The sequence below is a fragment of the Schistocerca serialis genome, chromosome 7 (genome assembly GCF_023864345.2).
Source record: "Schistocerca serialis cubense isolate TAMUIC-IGC-003099 chromosome 7, iqSchSeri2.2, whole genome shotgun sequence".
NCBI classification, from domain to species: domain Eukaryota; kingdom Metazoa; phylum Arthropoda; class Insecta; order Orthoptera; family Acrididae; genus Schistocerca; species Schistocerca serialis.
The window spans coordinates 353645133-353667731 of NC_064644.1; the positions used below are offsets into that span (position 1 = coordinate 353645133).

Here is a 22599-nt window from a genome sequence, read left to right on the forward strand (position 1 = left end):
GTGATAAATGTTGTTTTTACAGGAAACGAATAACCTAAAGTTCCTCTAAATGCTCTAGAATAATTACAATAGCGTTAACAACAGTCAAACCGGCTTATACGCGGATAGCGTTTGCTGAAAAGTGATAAAAGTTCTCTAAGTACAATTTGAATCATCTTTGAGAGTGCGTAGTTTGACGTGTCGACGACCACTCAAGGTTATTCGTAGCACAGTCGCGTAGCTTAGCAAACATGAACAACAACTCGTGAGAGAGACTACAAAATTTCACGATATTTAGAGGAAGCGAAGAGTCTTACAACTGCAAAAAAAGCGTTGTTAAGGTAAACAAGCCAGAAAATTTCCTCATTATTCTCTCTGGCTATGCGACTGCCACACCGGCAGCAGGCTCCACCCACTAGTTTCAACACCGTGCTTTGCCTTTCGTTCCATAAATCTCCTGAGGCGTTTCCTTCACACTTAAAGACTATTTTTCGTGGTATTATTTTCTGCATTTTGCTTTGACTAATTGTATTCTCGATGCTGCAAACTTCATTCGTTGTGTATTTTCGGCAAGATAGGCAGTATCTAACTGAACTGGTACCCTGTTTCATTACTTTCAGACAACATTCAGAAAATAAATTTCACTAAAAGTAAACAAAGAAGATCGAAGATATTAAAACTGAGTAGCAAACCAGTGCTCAAACACAGAGGCTAGCCTTCCACGATCAGTATTCTTACCAGCTGAGTTGTTCAGATACGACGCAAGGTCCTACCTGAAGAGTTTTATTTAGCCACTACAGCTATCCTCCGTTCCGAACTACACTAAAGTTTTCAAAAAATGTTCGAATGTGTGTTAAATCTTTGGGACTTAACTGCTAAGGTCTTCAGTCCCTAAGCTTACACACTACTTAACCTAAATTATCCTAAGGACAAACACACCCACCCATGCCCAAGGGAGGACTGGAACCCCCGCCGGGACCAGTTGCGCAGTCCATGATTGCAGCGCCTAAGACCGCTCGGCTAATCCCGCGCAGCTAAAGTTTTCCTCCACACACACTTGGAGTGGTCCTGCTGGAAGAACGTGTAACTGTGGAGGTACGTCTTGGCCAGGGCTTAGAGGGTTGTTTCCAGGATGAATTTTCTGTTTGCTGAGGAGGAGATTAAAACTGTGTGCCAGTCTGGGACTCAAATTTGGAACGTGGCCTTTCACTGCCAGTTCTCTTAACGTGGTTTTGGAACACATTTTCCAGATGTCTTATCCCGTCATACAGATGGCTCTAGGCTGAAAGTCAGAATTCTATATACCACCAAATATAAACTCATATTGTCGTTATTAATTGTGATAGTTGGCGCTGACATGCTACAGCTTCATGTAAAACGTTTCCGCTAGAATGGGATGAGTGGCACTTTCGTAAAAGTCTTTTAAAGCATAAAAATGATCGTTTAACCGATATAGCGAAAATTTTTGGTAATTATCATTCGATGCTAAATTCATTGGAAAATGTTCAATTGTCAATAATTGTAGTTCCTCACGAAGCTTTGATTGTTTCAAAAACGTCAAATTTTATCTTACTATTTCAGTCGTGTACTCACTATAGCTACTCCATGTTATCGGTAAACAAAGTATAAAACTGAGCTGGAACGAACTTACCATCGACGGCGGTTCAAATTGCAGTAACTGGTGATTTGTTGAAAGTGTTGTGGACGGACAATGTACATCGCTCGAATGTGTTAGTTACCACAAGGTAAAAATAATAACTATATTTCGGACATAGTAATTTCGACACGTAATAACTTGGGCGAGACTGGTTCTACACACGAAAACTGGAAGTCTAAAATAAACATTTCAGACACCCTGTTCGTTATACTAGTGTCTGTGAACAAACAGCGAACGCAGAACCAAAACAGTGACTGCTCTAAAAGTTTATTTGTTAAGAGGAACTGTGGACTGCAGTCATATGTTGACTAAATAAATATTGCACGGGCAACTGTTAGCGAAAAAAGAACAACTGCATAACAAACAAAAATACAGAGTAGCGATTGGCATAAATGGCCATTGCTACTAGAGTGGTACTGAAATTTCACGAACATGAGAATGATTGACTAGTTTTAACATACTTGTCCATTGATGAATGCTATTATGTTGCATATGTTATCTGTAATATAATGACTGAATTAAACTTCCTGTCGTAGGATGTTATGATTTGGTTATGGACTGACACCACTTCAGCTTGCGACTTGGAGCTCAGGAGTCACTTCTTCACGCAGTTTCATCGTATTAGAAATGGCAATAGTTTCTTTTACTGTCTGATTGGTTCCTGTAGATTCGTTGTGTATAACGTATAATTATCTTACTCTTGATTTTAATAGGCGACAGAAATCACTACATTTGTATAAAAAGTAGTGAAATGAAAGTTGTATATCAATAAACAGATCTGTATTTTATATTTAGGTGATACGTGTTCCTCCAATAGAAACTTACACATTTCAATAGAATCAATTACAAGGGCATTCTCGTGAATAATCAAGTTCCTCACAGAACAGACAGCAACAGTGCTACTGCTGCTGTACAGCTTCAAGTAATTAAAATTTTCTATAGGACCGGAACCATTGTCTTTCGCTGCGAGCTCTGCTCGCCAGCTGAACTAACAGCGGATAACTCACCAACTGCGTTGAACATTCGGCTTCTCCATGCTCGTTTAATCCACGTCACTGCGTCCAACGGTACACTACTATTGCTGTATTCGAACGTTACAAGATTGTTTTTACTAGTCATCGACATCAGCTTAAAAGTTTCTACATTTAAAGCTAGCTGCCATTCATCACACGGAATAGAAATTCGGTCTAAGTCACCCTGTATACTCCTATAGTCTTCCACTTTTCCGTACACCACAGCGTTATCAGCAAACAGCCGCAAATTTATGCTCATCCCGTCTGTCAGGTCATTGATGTATGCAGAGAACAACTGCGGTCCTGTCACACTTCCCTGGGGCACTCCTCACGATACCCTTGTCTCTGATGAACACTCGCCGTCAATGACAACGTGGTGTGGGCTCCTATTTTTTAAGAAGTATTCCAGCCATTCATGTATCTGGCATCCAGAGAGATGGCGCAGCGATTAGTACACTGGACTCGCATTCCGGAGGACAACGGTTCAAGTCATCCAGATTTAGGTTCTCTGCGATTTTCCTAAGTAGCTCGAGGAAAATGGTGGGCTGGTTCCTTTGAAAGGGCATGGCCGATTTCCTTCCCCACACTTTCCTAATGCAAGCTTGCAGGCCATTCCTAATGATCTCATTGTCGATGTGACGTTAAACACTAATTCCTCCTCTTTCTCCTCCTCCTCCTCCTTACCTGGGAACTTATTTCGTACGCTTGCACCTTCGTTAACAGCTGGCTGTGCGGCACCATCTCAAGCGCTCTTCGAAAATGTAGAAAAATGGAATCTGTCTTTTCCATTGTTCGAAGTATATCCTGTGAGAAAAGGGCAAGTTGAGTTTCGCAAGAGCAGCGCTTTCTGAATAAGTGCAGGTTTTCGGACGGAAGCTTTTCTGTCTCAAGCACACTTATTATACCTAAGCTACACACAGAGTACGTGATGCTTTACAAGAAAGTTACATACACATGTAAGATATTAGTATAGTATTGATGTTGTTGACGTGTACAATATTATGAGAATGCTGTGGTTGACCAAGAAATATTCTTATAACTTCTTGGTTTAAATTTTCTTTAAATAAAGGTTCAAGAGCTGTTAATCTTTACAACTCGTTCTAGTCTTTCAAATTAAATTCGTGCATTTTTAGAATTAAAATTGTTAAATTTCAATATTTCTTGGTTACTTTATGATCAGAAAGGTTTAATAAATGCGTTGCAAGAGAAAGTGTTCATGCTGTTGTAGTTTAGTTAAAGCTGTGAATTATTTTTAAGTAGAGGCTGGTCGCGGGAATACACTAATGTAAATTGTAAATGGAATCCAGCAGCTTCTACCGTGTGTTGCAACGGTTAGAAAATGGTAACAGTTTTTTCAAATATTGTTATGGCTGAAAAAGTACACTCTTATATCATGTGCCTCCTGTTCTCAGAGATCGTCTGCTCTTTAAATCTCGACACCATGCTTTTACATTACACATATCTGACATATCTGTAGTACATTTCGGCTTGTGCTTGAGCCCTTGTTTAGCGTGTTTTACGATCGTAGTTTCTACGAAACGCATACTGGATGAACAATCATAAAACCGATAAACTGCAGGGACGGATTCATGATCGGTAATGGAGGAAAAAAAGGCCCTATGAATGTGTGTCCCTAAACGAACGATGGCCGGCATCGCTAACAAATCGTCCCGGAACGCAATACAGAGCTACATCGTACACACGTCACAACAGATGTTAAAAGTGGCCTCCATGGGACGCAATGCACGCGTTCACTCGTCGCATCATGGAACATGGAATGCTGCACTCTTCCGCACGTTCCAGTACAAAAATCATCAATAAAATCTGTATGTGGGCTGCTTCTGTGTTGGCAGCCCTATTTAGCGCTTAACATTGGATCTCTGACTGTGTTTTCTTTGTAAGAGATTCTGGGGCTAGTCGGACTCGTTGTTGGAAGTTAATGGCCAGTACTGTTGGGCCGTCGGAAGTCAGTCGCCAGGAGTGATGGAACTACTGTTGGGCGGTTGGAGGTTAACAGACAGGAGATGGCTGTTAGAGTTGAGAAGTTAGCATTGATGGAGGCTAGAGGTCTCAAGTGTTAGCGTAGGGTAACGATCTGTACGTGTTAGACTTGGAGATAGAATATTATTCATGATTATAAAACTTTGTACTAGATGTCAATGACAATTTATATTCGTGTCTGAACTGGATGTCACATTATTAAGGTACAAAAAAATGCATTATTTGGTTTGAAACAAAACCTTTCCTTTGTCAACCACATGCCTGTTAGTAGTTAGTGGCTTTAGTAGTTAGAATCTTTTATTTAGCTCGCAATATTGACGCTCGCTGTATTGAAGTAGTTCGCATAAAGAAGATTTTTGTGAGGTAAGTGCTTAATGAAGTGTATAGGTTATTGTTAGGATTTCTTTTTAGTCTAGGTCATTCTTTTGAATTAATTATTAGAAGTCAGTTCTTTTTTTTTTTTTGGGGGGGGGGGGGGTAGTCAGATAGCAGTTGCGCTACGATTTTGTGGGTCTCAGTCCTTCAGCAATTTAAATACAGCCACATGCGTTTAAATAAAGAAGTTTCAAATCCTTCCCGTAGAGACAAATCCACTGCTGATAATCCTTAGTATCGCTGCAGGTGAGAGGTATAATAGTGATTGTAATGCAAGGTACACATACTAGTACTCTGGCCTACACCGTGTTGGCCGGACACTTGCCTAGAGACTCTACCAAGGTTCGTTCCAATACCCTGTAGAATCTGGTCCTCCAAAACTGTTGTAGGCACATTACGGTAGCTCCCTGCACGTTCGTCTGTCTGAAAGGACCCATGATCACACAAACGGCCAAAAAGTGCTTAATATTTTGCGCGATGTGCTTACTGTCTGTAAGGGTACTTGTTTTGGTAAGGCCGTGCTGCCTATCGAAAGTTTGCATCTGCTTGGCTGTACACAAACACCACCATAGCTCTTTTCCGACATAAATACCAGATCATACTGCTACTGACAGTAAGCTGCGTCAATCACACAGACTGAAACGCACACAGAACACACGACACTTGGCGAGAGGAACTTTCATCCGTCAGCGCCATCTCCCGTGTCAGCGATGTCTTCCCGGACGCATGTGCATAGGATTTTTCTGTACTCCATTGGCGGTAAAGATTCCGTACCTGCAGTTTGTTGCTTTTGTTAATATTCGCCCTAGCTGCAAAAAAAAAAAAAAAAGGTTCAAATGGCTCTGAGCACTATGGGACTTAACATCTGCGGTCATCAGTCCCCTAGAACTTAGAACTACTTAAACCTAACTAACCTAAGGACAGCACACACATCCATGCCCCGAGGCAGGATTCGAACCTGCAACCGGAGCGGTCACGCGATTCCGGACTGAAGCGCCTTTAACCGCACGGCCACACCGGCCGGCTCCCTAGCTGCAGCTGTAGCAAAATCTTCGCTTAGTAGTGGAGAGAATAGTGCACATGCTGGTTAAATCCAGTTGCATAAACGCGAGGGAACAGCAGAGACTCTCTGCAGCAACTGTATGCGACTGTAATCGACAGGGTGCCATTTAACTATACATGGGGACTGCAATGAGGGAACAGCAAAGGCGGAGAATACATAGCGCAATGTTCACTCTCGTGTAAAACTTGCGATGAATATAGGTCAAACAGATGTTGCTACATCGCGTGACGATCGAAAGCTACAGCCGTAATCAAGATTTCCCTGGCTATGACGCAGACAGCCCGAACCGCTCGACACTTGTTCACACATGTACGGTTAATTAAATATTAACAGTGGCGTCGTGTACTCACCAGGAGGCGCAGCGCGTGGTCGGGCACGTTTCTGGAGCTGTTGCACAGCGCATGCGCGGCGGAGTGTGAAAAGATGACCGGCGCCCGGCTCGTCCTGAGGGCGTCGAGCATGGTGGGCACCGACACGTGGGACAGATCCACCATCATGCCCAGCCGGTTCATCTCCCGCACCACCAGCTGACAGCAAGAACAGATTCATGCCATAAGTCAAGAGGGACTTCTTATACATGTGCTGCATGCAAAACGTGCATTGCTTTACCCCGGCAGTTTTTCGTACTGCAGGCAGCACGGGAAAACAGGTGTATGTGCACAGCGTGTAAGTTGTGAGCAGCAACACGAGATCCGGATTAAAATTCGAGCAACATGTGAAATACATGTCGACAGGATGAGTCTAACTTAAGCTTGCCAAATGCATCGTTTGCATTTAACTTAGTTTCTCCAAACATTGTAACCGTAACCATGGTTACAATATTTGGAGGAGCGAAGTTGAATACAAAGTTCAACCATTCTACAATATCTGTTATTATTGTTTCACCAGATCACTAGAGGTGATTCCGGGGATGGTACTCGAAACACCTACACCTAGAAATATATTCTGTTAGTCACTGTACAGTGTCTGTCAGAGTACATCGGACCAATATTTACTTGTCTGTCTGAGAGAACAGGCATTACCGACGATCGACAACGTATGAAATTAGTTCAATATACATTCGCTTAAATTACGTAAACATATACTACGTATTAATGACATGAATATTCTTGTAGGAAAAATTGTGGGGGATGTACGGGTTCCGGTCCGACACAAATTTAAGTATCTTATTAACAGGTAGTGCCATGTGGTCATAGCTGAAGTGGGTAAGAGCAAAGTACAGTGAGTTCAAACATAATGCCTATTTCAGTATTTATGACGATTTACTGAAATTATCACTGTTGCGTATGGAAGTCCAAGCCGAAGGATAAGAGATGGTGCTCGGTGAAACAGCTGGAAGACGCGTGCAGAGCCTGACGTCGTTGATGGGCCCCCCCAGCGCGGCCCTCTTGCCCGCGGCGATGGACATCAGACGACTGAACAGCTCGCGACACAACACCGAAGTAGCAGGAAGTACGGAAGCAGGCCATGGAGGAAAACAGGTCTACACCAGCGCCATGAACATAGAAATCGCTCTTTGTTTTCGATCGTACAAAAACGATAATTTTATTGTGTATTATAATTTTGACAAGTACAGATTTTAACCTTGACAACTACAGATCTTAACTAAGTATTTTTAGAGACAAAAGCAAATTATAAAAATCAAATTAATACAGTTTGTGCATATGTAATGTAACAAATGTATCAGGCGCCACGTGTCGGTAAGAGTTTTATAATTAATTTAAATGACGTGAATTCTGTCAACCAATTTCATGTGACGCAGCATGTGAAGGTTGCTGTGTGTGTACGGGTTATTCCTGTAACCGAAATTGCAGGTACGTTCTGGTACATTTGATTTTTATCGGATAGGACGAAATAGGTTTGCATTTTTGAAACAGTAAATTATTATCTTTGTCATTTCAGATCTGAAGATGGTTCTAGAGGAACCGAAACCAGTCATATTAAAAAACATTTTTGCAATCAAGACGGATTATAAATAACATTGTTTAACCAGTGATTGCGGTACCCCTACAGACATTATGTCTGTTTTTGCGAAGTGCAACTACTCAAGGAGATGCAGCATGGCCAGTAATCATCGTATGGCAGCGATACGGGATACATGTGCTAGTGCGTCAATATGGGACAGACATTATGTCTGTTTTTGCGAAGTGCAACTACTCAAGGAGATGCAGCATGGCCAGTAATCATCGTATGGCAGCGATACGGGATACATGTGCTAGTGCGTCAATATGGGACCGATTTAAACTGGAAAAAACTTAGTTCCACTTATGGTCACAAGGTGCTGATCGGGCGCACTGAGTGCAAGAAAACCGTTTAGAATGTTTTTATATACAATGGATTGGGAATGGGACGTGAACAGAAAAGATTAAAAAAGTGAGAAAGTCATAATGTTGATTTCATTAATAACCATCTTGCATGAAAACAATGGCTTGCACACACTTGCGCTCTTCCAAATCAACAATCAACAATAAAGAAGCGTCTCGTTAACGTGCAGACGTCACAGTACACCTGACAGGCCACCTGGGTGCATTCTCTTTAAACAAGAACGGAACGAGAATAAAGGTGCTTGAGAACTCACACCTTACAGTTACATACGGCGAGCGCAATGGCTCTTCGTGTACAACACACGGTTTGACAGTACCATAAATACGGCTGTTCCGTGTATCCACTGCGCCATGTAATGTAAAATGTACCTTATCATTCCACAGAATATTGCTCGCCCACATGTCATCAACTTCTACTGGTGCCAGAAACTGGAGAGCAAATTCAGAACGTTGGCGTGGATCATGTGGTTTTAGTTGCTCTACCGACTGGACCATGTACGGGTTTCGGAGTAAAACAGAGAGTTGATCATGGGATGCACCATTTCGTGATACTGTACAAGGACTATCCAGGGTAAGTGCTGCACCGTCAGTTACAGCAACAGCAATCTCGTCGAAAACTTCTATTTGGATAAGACGCCTTCCTCTTCCATGTACCACACTAAACCAACCCGTTTTTTGAATTTATCATTTTCTTTAAGCCATTTAATGATACTGGTGCTCTCCTCAGACCCTTCAGTCAGTAATACTCTCCGAATGCCTCTCTGTAATTGCTGGCGTTCATATAAAACAGTTTCACGAACAGCGCACAGTGTCTCTTCTGGACAGTATTACTGTTCACTCAGGTTATGGCCTGTCAAATAGCAGCTTGGATGTCATATCGTCGTACGAACAATGAACAGCGCCATATTTGCACTTGGTGGCTAAAACTGAAACTAATTTTTTCCAGCCGAAATCGGTTCCACATTAAGTCATTATCATATCTACCCTGTTTCGCTGTCATACGATAATTACAGCCGACACTGAACAAACGTGAGTAGCTGTTCTTTAATTGTAACCGTATGGTATATCTATAGCTAATAGAGACTGTGCCAAGATATTCAAATTCCGGGACTTTATTTAGAACTAATTTCGTACGTTCGTCGATTGTCAGTAACATCTGTTCTTTTATTAAAACAAACAAGTATTACAAACGAGGGCAAAAGACGATATCATCATTGGTCAAAAACCCTCAAAGTCTCATTCTTGCTAGTGCGGGAGTCCAGAGTAATGCTGCTAGTATCAAGTCGTGAATATAGGGTAGTATGGTACAAGGCCGTAGATAGTGTGGAGTATGGAAGTGCGCTTCGGTCCGGGAAAGGTTGACGGATAATGTGAGTGGTTAAGGCGACTGCTCACGGTAAGCAGGAAGCCCGGACTTTTTCATCTGCCACTAACAGGCAGTATATCTCCAGTAAATGCAGCCAACATATTCGCACTCAACGACTTTATTTCGATCGTATCAATATTGGTTATATCCTGTGTTATTTCGTTCACAGACTGCTTCGAGGATGAATAATTTGCTGTCTCTGAACGCGCCGTAATCACTCGAATTTTGTCGTTGTGACTGCTACGTGAAGTACGAGATGACTTAAAAAGTAAATTACACATTAGCAGGAAAGTGACGTAAGATTCGTTGAATGCTGGACTACACTTCCGAGTGGCACAGACATAAGACACAATTTTTCAAAATAGTCACCAAATCCCTGTACATAACAGTCGCAACGTTCCAGTAATCGTTCAATTCCTCCACGACAGACCTCCATTCTTTGGCTACAGGGCTGTTCAACAACAGCTGTGTGAACTTCCTCATAGGAGGAAAAGAGCTTCGCCCCCTTCGTCTCTCCCCCGCCCACCCCCCACACATAGATGTCCTTACTCGAAGGCCTGCTGGGCATTGCCTTCCTTGACGATCAGAATCACCCACTTCTGTATGGAAATTTTTCCCACGACAATCGTATTGTCACGCGTAATCCGGAGTACATTTTCAGTTGGCCTGCTATTCCACTCCCACACTCTGATGCATACACTGAGGTGACAAAGATCATGGGACAGTGTTATGCACATATACAGATGGCGGTAGTGTCGCACAGTCAAGGCATAAAAGGCCGAGGAGCTCTCATTTGTACTCAGCTGATTAATGAGAAAAGGCTTCCGAGGTGATTATGGCCGCATGATGGGAAGCAACGGTCTTTGAATACGGAATGGTAGTTGCGGCTAGAGCCACGTGGTATACCATATTGGAGATCGTTAGGGAACTCAATACTCCGCGATCCACAGTGTCAAGAGTGCAACCAACCAAATTTCAGGCATTACATCTCACCCGAACAACGCAGTGGCCGATAGCCTTCACTTGATGACCGAGAGCAGCAGCGTTTTCACAGAGGGGCGGGGGGGGGGGGGGGGAAGACGAAATTGCGAGGTCATCGGTCTCGTCGCTTTAGGGAAGGAAGTCGGAAGTGCATTTGCCTGGAGCGATTTAGGGAAATCACAGAAAACCTAAATCAGGATGCCCGGACGCAGAACCATTTTTTCAAAGAGTCGTGAGTGCAAAAAATGGCTCTGAGCACTATGCGACTTAACTTCTGAGGTCGTCAGTCGCCTAGAACTTAGAACTAACCTAACTAACCTAAGGACATCACACACATCCACGGCTGAGGCAGGATTCGAACCTGCGACCGTAACGGTCCCTCGACTCCAGACTGTAGCGCCTAGAACCGCACGGCCACTCCGGCCGGATCGTGAGTGCAAACAAATAAGCAACTTTGCGTGAAATGACCGCAAAAATCCATGTGGGACGAAAGACAAATGTATCCGTTAGGACAGTGATGTGAAATTCGGCGTTAAAGTGCTATGGCAGCAGACGACCGACGCGAGCGCCTTTGCTAACGGCACTACTTCGCCATACTGGAAAACAGTGGCCTGGTCACATGGGTCCCGACATCTGTTGGTAAGAGCTGATGGCAGGGGTCGAGTGTAGTGCAGACCACACGAAGGCATGGACCTAAGTTGTCATCAAGGCACTGTGCAAGCTGGTGGTGGCTCAATAATGGTGTGGACTGTGTTAAATGGAATGTTCTGGGTCCCCTGGTCCTAATGGACCGATTACTGACGAGAGATTGTTTTGTTCGGCTGTTTGAAGATTATCTGCAGCCATTCATGGAACAGATGCAATGAGCCATGTCACCAGGCCACAAATGGTGGCGATTAGTTGGAAGAACATTCTGGACAATTGGAGCAAATGATTTTGGCCATCCAGATGGCCCGAAATAATCCCATAAACCTTTGTAGGACATAATCAAGTTGTCGGTTCGTGCACAAAATCCAGCACTGACAACACTTTCGGAATTATGGACCACTGTAAAAGCAGCATGGCTCAACATTTCTGCAGGGGACTTTCAAGGACTTGTTGAGACAATGCAACGTCGAGTTGCTGCACTACGCTGTGACAAATGAGGTCTGGCAAGTTATTGGGGGTACCCCATGACTTTTGTCACGTACGTGTATGTTATCCTCTGTTATCAACAGTGTCACTTGCCCTCACTTCATGAGAAACTGTTTAGTGGTTTGAAATTTAATCCCCGACAGTACCACAAAGACTTGTTTTCAGGAACTTCAGATCACCACCAATTATCTCCTCTCAGCCAAATACTGGCAGGGAAAATTTCATGCACCACCAGGATTCGAACCAGCTTAACTGTGAGTTGAGCGCGGCCGCACAAGCGTGGTATAGCGACCTCGTTTACGAAGGCGACATTTCCCCAGCAATCGAACCAGTATCTTGGCTCTTCAGTGTAGCTGATAACGGTATTGTTGTTACATTATTTACTAATTATTGTGATTAGAAACATTAATTAAAGCTCATAACAATATTTTGCATGCCATTTACAACGTGTTTAAAAACTTCGACTTAAAATAAAACGGGTATTCAAAAACTGATAAACTAGCGATTTATGACATTTCTCGTAACCTATATCAAATGCTTGGCGGAGATGTAATATGTCGTTAAACGCGTTGCAACGTAAGCCGACATTTGCTTCCCATTATTTTGTGACGGATATAAATCTGGAAGAATCCCTTAAGATTTGAAAACTACTTTCTGTCGGTTCCATAACTCGCCGGAGGTGACATTTTTACAGCTTCTAGAGCGTAATCCACGTGTGCCTTAATAGAATTTTGTCTAGAAGCGCGCAGTGCTCATCCCTCACGATACTTCATTTTATGACCAACTCTCATAATCGTAATCACCTACTTAGCAATCACTGTTGGATAAGAACCTCTTACAAGTCTTGCCGGCCGCGGTGGTCTCGCGGTTAAGGCGCTCAGTCCGAAACCGCGCGACTGCTACGGTCGCAGGTTCGAATCCTGCCTCGGGCATGGATGTGTGTGATGTCCTTAGGTTAGTTAGGTTTAAGTAGTTCTAAGTTCTAGGGGACTGATGACCACAGATGTTAAGTCCCATAGTGCTCAGAGCCATTTCTTACAAGTCTTCAGCTATGTTTCTCCAGCAAGCATCTGTATATCTGCAAACTGTCCGTTCATATCTGTATATGTCTTCCCTTTCCTCTTGACAGCCAACAAAGAAATTCCTTGTACACTTACCACCCATTCATCTGCCTATATGTCCTGCCCATATTCATTTCGATTGAAGGCCTAACTACTCCTTTTACTTCAGTTACTTCCTATATCAATTTGTGTGTTTCTATCGTAGTAACTCCCAACAGCTCCCTTTCCCCTTAAGAGCAAGATTATTGACTTGATTTCACACTGACTGTCTGAGTCTGACAAGCACAGGTGATAGCTCAAATTGACCGTGAATTATCCGTTTCTGACTCAGATTACTCTTCCTTATTTTTTTCTTTCTGAAACAGCCGCAAGCAGGTTTTACGTGTAAGTTTCTTCGTTTTACTTTCAATTTAGTCCTGTCTTTAGGTACGACTGACACCGAAATCCTGCCAAATTAACTGGCAGATTTTACTGATTGCTTTACGATGTGGTGTTTGTTGAAACTTACTTTAAAGGACTGCTTTCGTACCGTGATTAGTCAAAATATTATGACCCATGCCCATAGCGAGATTAGATGCCTACTCGTGACGTTCATGTATATGATACGGTAACGAAGTTATATAAAGGAAGCATTCTAGCGATGACGCGGACCGAATACGGGGAAGTTCACTGACATGATGGATGTTGACAAAAGATACTTACGGTTGTCCGTCTTGGGACAGTCACCCCGGTAATGGCGAACTGTCGGCAGTCCGTGTGCATTTTTCGTCAGCATTTGTGGAAATCGGTCGAAGAATGCTTAAACCACGTCTAGGGGCAAACTGTTATCGATTTTATGCATATACTGATGTTTTCCCCGACAACGATGGTACCTTCTACAGGATAACCGTCCCTGTCACAAAGCCGGAATGTTGCTACAGAGGTATGGAGAGCACGACAGTGGACTGACGTTGGTGTATTAAGCATTAAGTTCGCCTAACTTGAATCTGATGCAATACCTCTGTGACGCAGTCGGGCAGCAGCTCGTACACAAAAGCCACGGAAATTTACGGGAATTGCATGGTCTATACGAGGACATTTAGTGCCTCACATCTCTGTGAGATATTTCAAGGACTTAGCGGATAACAAACCCGCTGAATCGGTGGTGCGTTGCGTGCCTACAGACTATTAATAATCAAGTGGCCATAATGTCCTGACACATCAGTGTATTTGGTCTGTAGTCTTTGCATTGGTTGCAGCTGCTTCTCCGTACCCGTAGTGTTTGTCATTGTAGAGACTTCAACACATTACACTGCACTGCGTTATATATTTCGCTTCACTGCAGCTGGTACTTGGTGAGAATTCCATTTAACGACGCACATACCCCGATAATTACGATCATCTTAATTTTTCTTAAACATCAGAAAATACAGTAGGGGATTAGTGTACGGTCGACGGACCACAAACACATATCGAACGAAGATGGAAGGCGTACAGGGCATTATCTTGTACCGAATCGAAGGACCATCCGTGAATCTCACAGTAACTTGTATCGTCAGATCCTGCCGAAAGACGTACTAGAAAATCCAAGGAAGTTCTGGTCATATATATCACATAAACTGACGATCGCTCTAAGCTTGTCGTTATACCTTGATACCAGTGCCTACCAACTTTAATTGTATATTACAGCACTGAGGATGGCCACTAATCGATTTTGCTGACAATAAAACAACAAAATACGGCCAATGCTGATTTTCCTTCCAATTCCATCCACTATTTGATCGTGGTGCACACAACACGCAATGGAGTCGCCAATCAATATGATTATTGTTACAACAAATTAGTTTTATCAATTCCTTAGTCCCGTGGATATATTTTTGTTACGTTATTCTCCAATCTTCTCTTTAGAACTTGAGGCATTTACCTCGGTCCTCTTTTTCATTCCGCCACTTTCCTTTTCACTATGGTTCCTTTTAAGAACGTTTTAATGCAACGTAGTAGAGAGTGATGATGGCGTGAAATAATCTGTACATTTTACTGTAAATGATTTGAATGTGAGTATTCTGCTTATTCTGCAGCCGAGTCATTTGAGGGTTAACGTTCTTTTCGTATATTTAGTATATATAAGCGTCCTGGAGGCTGTATATTGATTTCAATAGACCACTTGTCAAGGTTTTTAAAATTCTACGCAAATCTCTATTTTTCTATTCAGTTGTAAAAGCGTATTTACTAGCGTAACAAAATCTTAGCACGCAAGAGTGTCTGGAATGAGAGTACTGAGATTATTTCCGCGGAAGGGGAAAACAATTAAAACTGCTTAGACTAAAAAAGGCGCGGGCTCCTGGTGGAACTCAAGCTAGATTTTGCACGCTATTCCAGCGGAATTATCTCCTTACCCCATATTTATCGAGAATACTGTTGTGCGGTAAACAGGCCCAAGAGCCTTGTAAAGGCTTAGGCCATTTCAGTTCACAAAGAGGAAATACAATGAGGTAACAAAAGTCATGGGACAGTTATATGTACATACACAGATGACGGTAGTATCGAGAACAGAAAGTATAAAAGGGCGTTGCATCGGTGGAGCTATCATTTGTACTATGATGATTCAGGTAAAAAGTTTTCCGACGTGATTAAGGTCTCATCACCGAATTAACAGGCTTTGAATAAGGAATAGTAGTTTTAGGTAGACGCCTGGGGCATTCCATTTCGGAAATCGTTTGGGAATTCAATATTCCGAGATTCAAAGTGTAAAAGTGTGCCGAAAATAGCAATTATCGGGCATTAAGTCACACCACGGGCAACGCAGTGGCGGACGATCTTCATTTAACGACCTACAGCAGCGGCATTGTCAGTGCTAATAGACAAGCAACACTGCGTCTATAATAACAGAAATCTATGTTGGACGTACGACTAACATAGCCGTTTGAACAATTTGTCGTTAATGGGTTATTGCAGTAGACGACAAACGCGAGTGTCCTTGCTAACAGCACGATATCACATGTAGCACTTCTCCTGGGCTTGTGATCACATCGGTTGGGCCCTAAACGACTGGAAAACCGTGAGCAGGTCAGACAGTCCCGATTTCAGTTCGTAAGAGCTGATGGTAGAGTTCGAGTGTGGCGCAGACACCACGCAGTCGTGGAACCCAACTGTCAACAAGGCACCGTGTAAGCTGATGGTGGCTCCATAATGGTGTAAGGTGTGTTTGTATGAAATGGAATGGGTCCTCAGGTCCACCTACAGCGGTCACTGCCTGGAGATGTTTATGTTCGGCTACCTGGAGACCATTTGCAGGAGAACAACGATGAAATCTTTACAGATGACAATGCGCGAAGTCACTGGGCACAACTGTTACCGATTGGTTTGAAGAACATTGTGGACAATTCAAGTGAATGTTTCGGCCATCCAGATCGCCCGACACAAAGCCTATCGAGAATTTATGGGACGTAATCGAAGCGTCAGTTCTTGCACAAAATCCTGCACCTTCGCAATTTTGGACGTCTATAGAGGCAGCGTGACCCAATGATTTGGGGAGAGACTCCCAGCTGCTTGTTGAGTCCGAGTCGAGGTACTACCCTACGCGAGGAAAAATGAAGTCCAACACGATATTATGAGCCAAATGGTTCAAATGGCTCTGAGCACTATGGGACTTAACTACTGAGGTCATCAGCCCCCTAGAACTTAGAACTACTTAAACCTGACTAACCTAAGGACATCACACACATCCATGCCCGAGGCAGGATTCGAACCTGCGACCGTAGCGGTCACGCGGTTCCAAACTGACGCGCTTAGAACCGCACGGCCACACCGGCCGGCTATTATGAGCCATACCATGACTTATGCCACCTCAGTGTAGATTGGATGCACAGGATCATAGACCACTATCACTGACTTTAGTCGGTTGCTGGATCCTTCAGCATATTCTAATCTAAAACATCAGGACTTTCATGGAGGTAAAGAATCTTCTTTCGGAATCCGTATGGATTGATGGAAAAGAAAATTATGTATCTTGGCGTGTAGGGATATTGATCCACCAAATAATTGTAAAAATTCATGGTGAACCTTCAGCTTGGTAACCAGTAGCAAAGCGAACTGTGCAAAATAAAGGACAGCTGAAAGTTCACCATGAATTCTAACAAGTATACAGTTTACTTTATTCACATACGAAATACAGTAAACCGTGAATGCAGGTGAAAATGTAATTCGACTTCCCATATTCCCTATAATCGTTCGACACTGAACGGTACCGTCGACTACTTACACACATACGATCATAATATCTTTGTAGATACGTGAATGGGTCGCGGATCATGTGCCTAATAGACCCCAGTATGTTCCACTGTACCTCGAATGTTTCACAGAAAGCCGGCCGGTGTGGCCGTGCGGTTCTAGGCGCTACAGTCTGGAACCGCGTGACCGCTACGGTCGCAGGTTCGAATCCTGCCTCGGGCATGGATGTGTGTAATGTCCTCAGGTTAGTTAGGTTTAAGTAGTTCTAAGTTCTAGGGGACTGATGACCACAGATGTTAAGTCCCATAGTGCTCAGAGCCATTTCAACCATTTTTTTTTTTTTTTTTTTTTTTTTTTTTTTTTTTTTTTTTTTGTTTCAGAGGAAGGGAAATACCTTGTTCGGTTCTCCACAGAATCGGAATGCGACCCGTGACGTTCTCAAAATAGGAAAAGTATGATGACCGTGACAAAATTTCCGTTTTAAATGCGGCTATACAGGGTACGTTGTAAAAGGTGTCACATATCCCTGCAAGAGGGAGTATTGGTCAAAAGTGGAAGAAATATTTCCGAAAATTATATTTCCAGAAACCAGTACCGCTTCAAACATGGACCGTTTTACTTAGGACCGTAACGTGTATCTACCGATGGCGTAAGCCGCACAAGTGGCCGCGTAGTAAATTACCACAATATGCGCGTGTGGGCAGATGCAAATCCTCCGGCATTCATTGAGGTGAGGCATCAATGTTTGGACATGAAATATTGCTGAAAGACTGTTAGGTTCATAGAGTTCAAAAAGATTAACATGTGATGTGTAGAACGTTGCTCTTCCATAAAGACAACGGCTACGGTTTCTGCACAGTGAAGCACCTTCCACTTTTGTACAGATCGCCCTAAAGCAACTCAGCAAAACGTTACACGGGCGATGGATTGGTCTTTGAGGTACAACTGCAAGGATTTCCATTTACTGTACTTGTATCGTTGGGATTTCTGGTTAGGAGGGCTTTTGAAGGCTGTATTGCACGCTCACTCCAACAGTAATGCGCAGACGCCGAAGGGGTGTGCAATCAATGAATGTGAAGCAGTGGGACTGGAGGCAGGTGTTCACTGCGAAAAAGGGATGAAGGATAGCAAATGATGCGTGGTAACCCCAAGCGGCACTATATGCAGTATCTACTACGCTACAGGTGGGAACAAGAGGACGAGTTGGTCCATAACTTAACAGCTGTTGGTTTGGTGACATATACGAACCGGTCTTCTATTTTCCTGTAGTAGTGTTAAACACTTTTTAAGTACCCTGTATGGAAGGTAATGGTCATAACAAAGAAATATCTCACTGGTGTCCGATTACAGAATTAACGGCGAACGTCTTGAGGACGTAGCATAGCATTCTCTGCTGCAGGAAACACAGAGACAATCAGTACTAGTCGACGTGACCGTAAGTTGCCTGTCAATGATGGATCTACACGTCATGTTCAGGAGAGACGGGGACCAGGCAGAACGCTGGATGTTGCACCCACCCAGCACACAAAGAAGTTACAGGTATTCACTGTGACCTAAACCTAGCCAAAAAATACTACGAGTATTGCCCAAGGTTAATTCTTATATCAGCGAAATGATGAATGGGGTAGATATTAGTGACAATGGCATTGAGAAAGAGCCGGAATTGTCATAATTAAAGAAAGCTTCAGCTACCGACTGAATGCCTATCAGATTCTATACCCACATTGCGGCTAAATTAGTCCCTCTGTTAACTATAATCCGTCGTTGGTCATTTGTACAAAAAACCGTGCCCAGTAGTTGGAAGAAAACACAAGTCACACCCATCTACAAATCTACAACAAGGGTAACAGAAGTTATCCAAAAATTACCGTCTAGTATTCTTGGCTACTATTTGTTGTAGAGTATTATAAAACATTCTAAGCTCAAACGTAATGAGGTATCTCGAACAGAATAAATTACCCCATGTCGATCAGCATAGACTTCGAAAACATCGTTCATGTGAAGCCGAACTCGGATTTTTGCAAAACGACTTACTAAAAGCCCAGGATCAGGCCAGTCATGTAGGTAAAACATTTCCTGATTTGCGGAAAAGTATTTGTCTGAGTACCACATCTACGATTATCAAAATTACCGTCGTTTAGGGTACCAAGCGAAATTTGGGTTGAGGAATTTTTGGAGGCAGGACGCAGCTAGTTATTTTGCCTGGGGTGTCAGTGAGAGAAGCAGAAGTGACTTCGGATGTACTCGAAGGAAGGGCGCTGGGTTCACTGCTGGTTCTTGGTGTATATTAATCATATTGTGGGCAATGTCAGTAGTAACCGCATACTTTTCACAGATGATGGACTTACCTGTAATAAAGTACTGACTGAAAGCAGGCACACAAATCTTCAGTGACATTTTGATAAGATTTCAAAACGATCCAGAGATGACTTGGTTAAAATAATGATGTGCACTTCACAAAACGAAAGAAAAAGTCATATCCTATGACAGTGGTTAGGATTGGAATTGGTAGAATCAAATACGTGAGCGTAACACTTCGCAGGAATGTGTAGTGCAACGATATATATCCAAGATAAGGAGCAAATTTAACAAAACGAAAGAAGAGGCATGCTCTAAAAGCCAAGCAAGTTTTGAATCAGAAGCAACAGCACATTTACCTTGATATGAAATTGCCAAACAGTATCATTTTTAGAGTGTCAATATATTACTCTTATGATATGGATGCGGAAGGGTTTTGAAGAGACACGACAACTATGACATATAATAATGCAGCTGCTTTGCTACCGATGTAATTAGTCCACCAAAACACCTAAAATCATTCAAATTATCCTTCTGTACTAACAAAAATGCCGTTAGCCGATTCGCATTTTCCCTACAGATTTTCTTCTAGTACTTATTTAGAACAGGAGTATTCAGAATTTAAATCAACATCTGAAAAGTGAAAGACATTTAGTTCTATGGCAACTTTCGGTATTCATATAACTGATAACCATTACCCTCTTATTACAGTTCAGTAAAATGAGGACATCATTAGAAATAAAAAAAATCAAGTCTACTCTAAAAGGCGGGTAGCAGTCAGGGCGAACAGGCTTAGATGGTGGGGTCATGTTACACGCATGGGAGAAGCAAGGTTACCCAAGAGACTCATGGATTCAGCAGTAGAGGGTAGGAGGAGTCGGGGCAGACCAAGGAGAAGGTACCTGGATTCGGTTAAGAATGATTTTGAAATAATAGGTTTAACATCAGAAGAGGCACCAATGTTAGCACTGAATAGGGGATCATGGAGGAATTTTATAAGGGGGCTATGCTCCAGACTGAACGCTGAAAGGCGTAATCAGTCTTCAATGATGATTATGATGATGATGACTCTAAAAGGCTGGAGCCAGTACAGCATTCTACACAGTGACCTGAAATATAAATCTGCGATTGAAATTGGTTGAATATAGTTGTGAGTTTCATTTCTATACAAAAGTTACAGCCACTGAAATTTCATACTTAACGAATATCTGAGAATTTACTATAGTTAAATTTTCGTAGCGTATTCCATTGGCTGTACCTATATTAAATGATAATATGAAAACTGTGTGAGTAATTACAGTTTCCTTCTAGTTTATGTTGATGAACACCCGCCTTTAATGCTATGCAGAGACAGTTAGTTTCACAGTCACTTCATTTACTAAATTATTCGTTATTCTAATATGTATATTCCACATCTCAAAGTTATATAAAAGATAGCAGGATATAGATTTGAAGATATCATGAATCATATTTACGTTTTGAGGACCTTCTGTTTCAAGTACGAGGTTGTACTCCTTGTGAAAGTCTAAATTAAACATGATATTTGCGGAATGCGGAAGATAGCACTGCAAACCAAATTAGATGTGAAATTGAAGGGACCAGAAACGGCCCGATTTAATATCGTCTTCATTCATTTGCGTTTCGCTGTTGAATCACTCTGTCAGCCACAGGCCCTTTTCCCGCTTCGGTCTTAATCTGGATATCCCAGCTGCCTTGTCTCACAAAAAGACAAATAAAATCTGCCAATTGCCCGAGCAGATAGTACTAATTAACAGTGACCCCGTAATTATCTTCGAATTAAATACACGTCGATAACAGTGAAATGTGAGTGGCAAGTGGATCAGGAGTTTATTTCCCGGCATTTACTTGGATGTTGTCTAAATTGTGTACTCATACTCCCTAAAACGTTATTTTTACATATTAAACTATATTATAATAAGATCATTTAATCATCAGTAAGCGTTACAGGATATGCGCTGTAGTCATCTGTTAACGGTAAATTACGCTGGAGTACTACTTACCCTTCCAAAGTTGGAGAGTCCTCCTAGAATTGGTATCCTTCCCGGCTCGTCCACTGTTGAGCAGTCTGCCCTAACAAACAGGTGGAGTCAGTTCATTGATTCCAGACAGAAATAAGCGAATGCATTATGAATTACACCAAAAGATCAATGCACTGAAACTATTCCGGGGGAATCCGCCGCCGTTCTGTTGGAGCAGCTGAAAGCAATGCTTATTGTAGCAATTTTCACACTTATTCTAGAAGCCACAGGCAATTACTTGAAATAAGCAAATAATTGCTCCTGAAATGGATTGTTAGTAAATCTTATATAATTTTTTTTCGCAGGGTGCATTGTTTTGGTCACTGTATTCCATTACTCTAAAATGCAAGCTATTATATATATATACAGGTTTATCACTTCCGCTACATCACTATACACAAACTTGATAGACAATACAGATGTATGTGGTAAAGGGTAATAATGGTTAAAACGTTTTATTGTATTCTACTTCCACCATTTTAACTTAGCTTCAGGCAGTGATGTCAGCAGTTACGTAAACCGCTCCGCAGTACTTGTTGCAGGCTTTGATGCTATTACGCTGAGCTAGGGGCGACACCATGGTATTGCTGACTGCGAGACGTCAACTTTCGCCCACAAACCCGGCAATGGGAGAACCGGGTAACGTCTCGTGAGATAGGGAAGAGGTTCGGCGAGCTGGCCGCAACAGCGGTTCGTTCTCTTACCTTCCAGCTTCCTCACCCTCCGGACATGTCCAGCAGTCCGTGTTGAGGGCGAAACACTCTTTCCGTACTATGTGCGGTTGACTCCGCGGGCGTAGCTTGTTTTCAATAACGTTGTACCCCGTAGTGGTATTTCTTGGGAATAAAACTCATTTTCCCCGGACCAGGGTACTACTCAGTTTAGATGTAGGGAAAACACCCCTGATACCATCCTGAAATGAACACAGCAGAACTTACTTCCATTTCGGTGAGCCTATGAAGAAACAAAACCAGCTGAGAGCGAATACCAGTAAAGACCGCCTGATAATGGATGCCCATTTGTGCATTGTGCATTGCCATAAATATTATAGACGTCGATCAAGTTTCGTAGAAGGTTTAGAAAAATTTTCCCTGGCGCA

The 22599-nt window shown here is 42.6% G+C and overlaps 1 protein-coding gene across 1 annotated transcript in view; it reads right to left on the bottom strand.

Moving 5' to 3' along the window:
- LOC126413077 (dipeptidase 1-like) overlaps positions 1 to 22599 on the bottom strand; it is a gene marked incomplete at its 5' end in the record, with an annotated part of 97268 nt that overhangs the window by 26874 nt on the left and 47795 nt on the right. Inside the window, 2 exons of the mRNA XM_050082974.1 lie at positions 6439 to 6615; positions 21483 to 21552. Of these exons, the coding sequence (XP_049938931.1) occupies positions 6439 to 6615; positions 21483 to 21552 (247 nt within the window). The remainder of the gene's footprint in view (positions 1 to 6438; positions 6616 to 21482; positions 21553 to 22599) is intronic.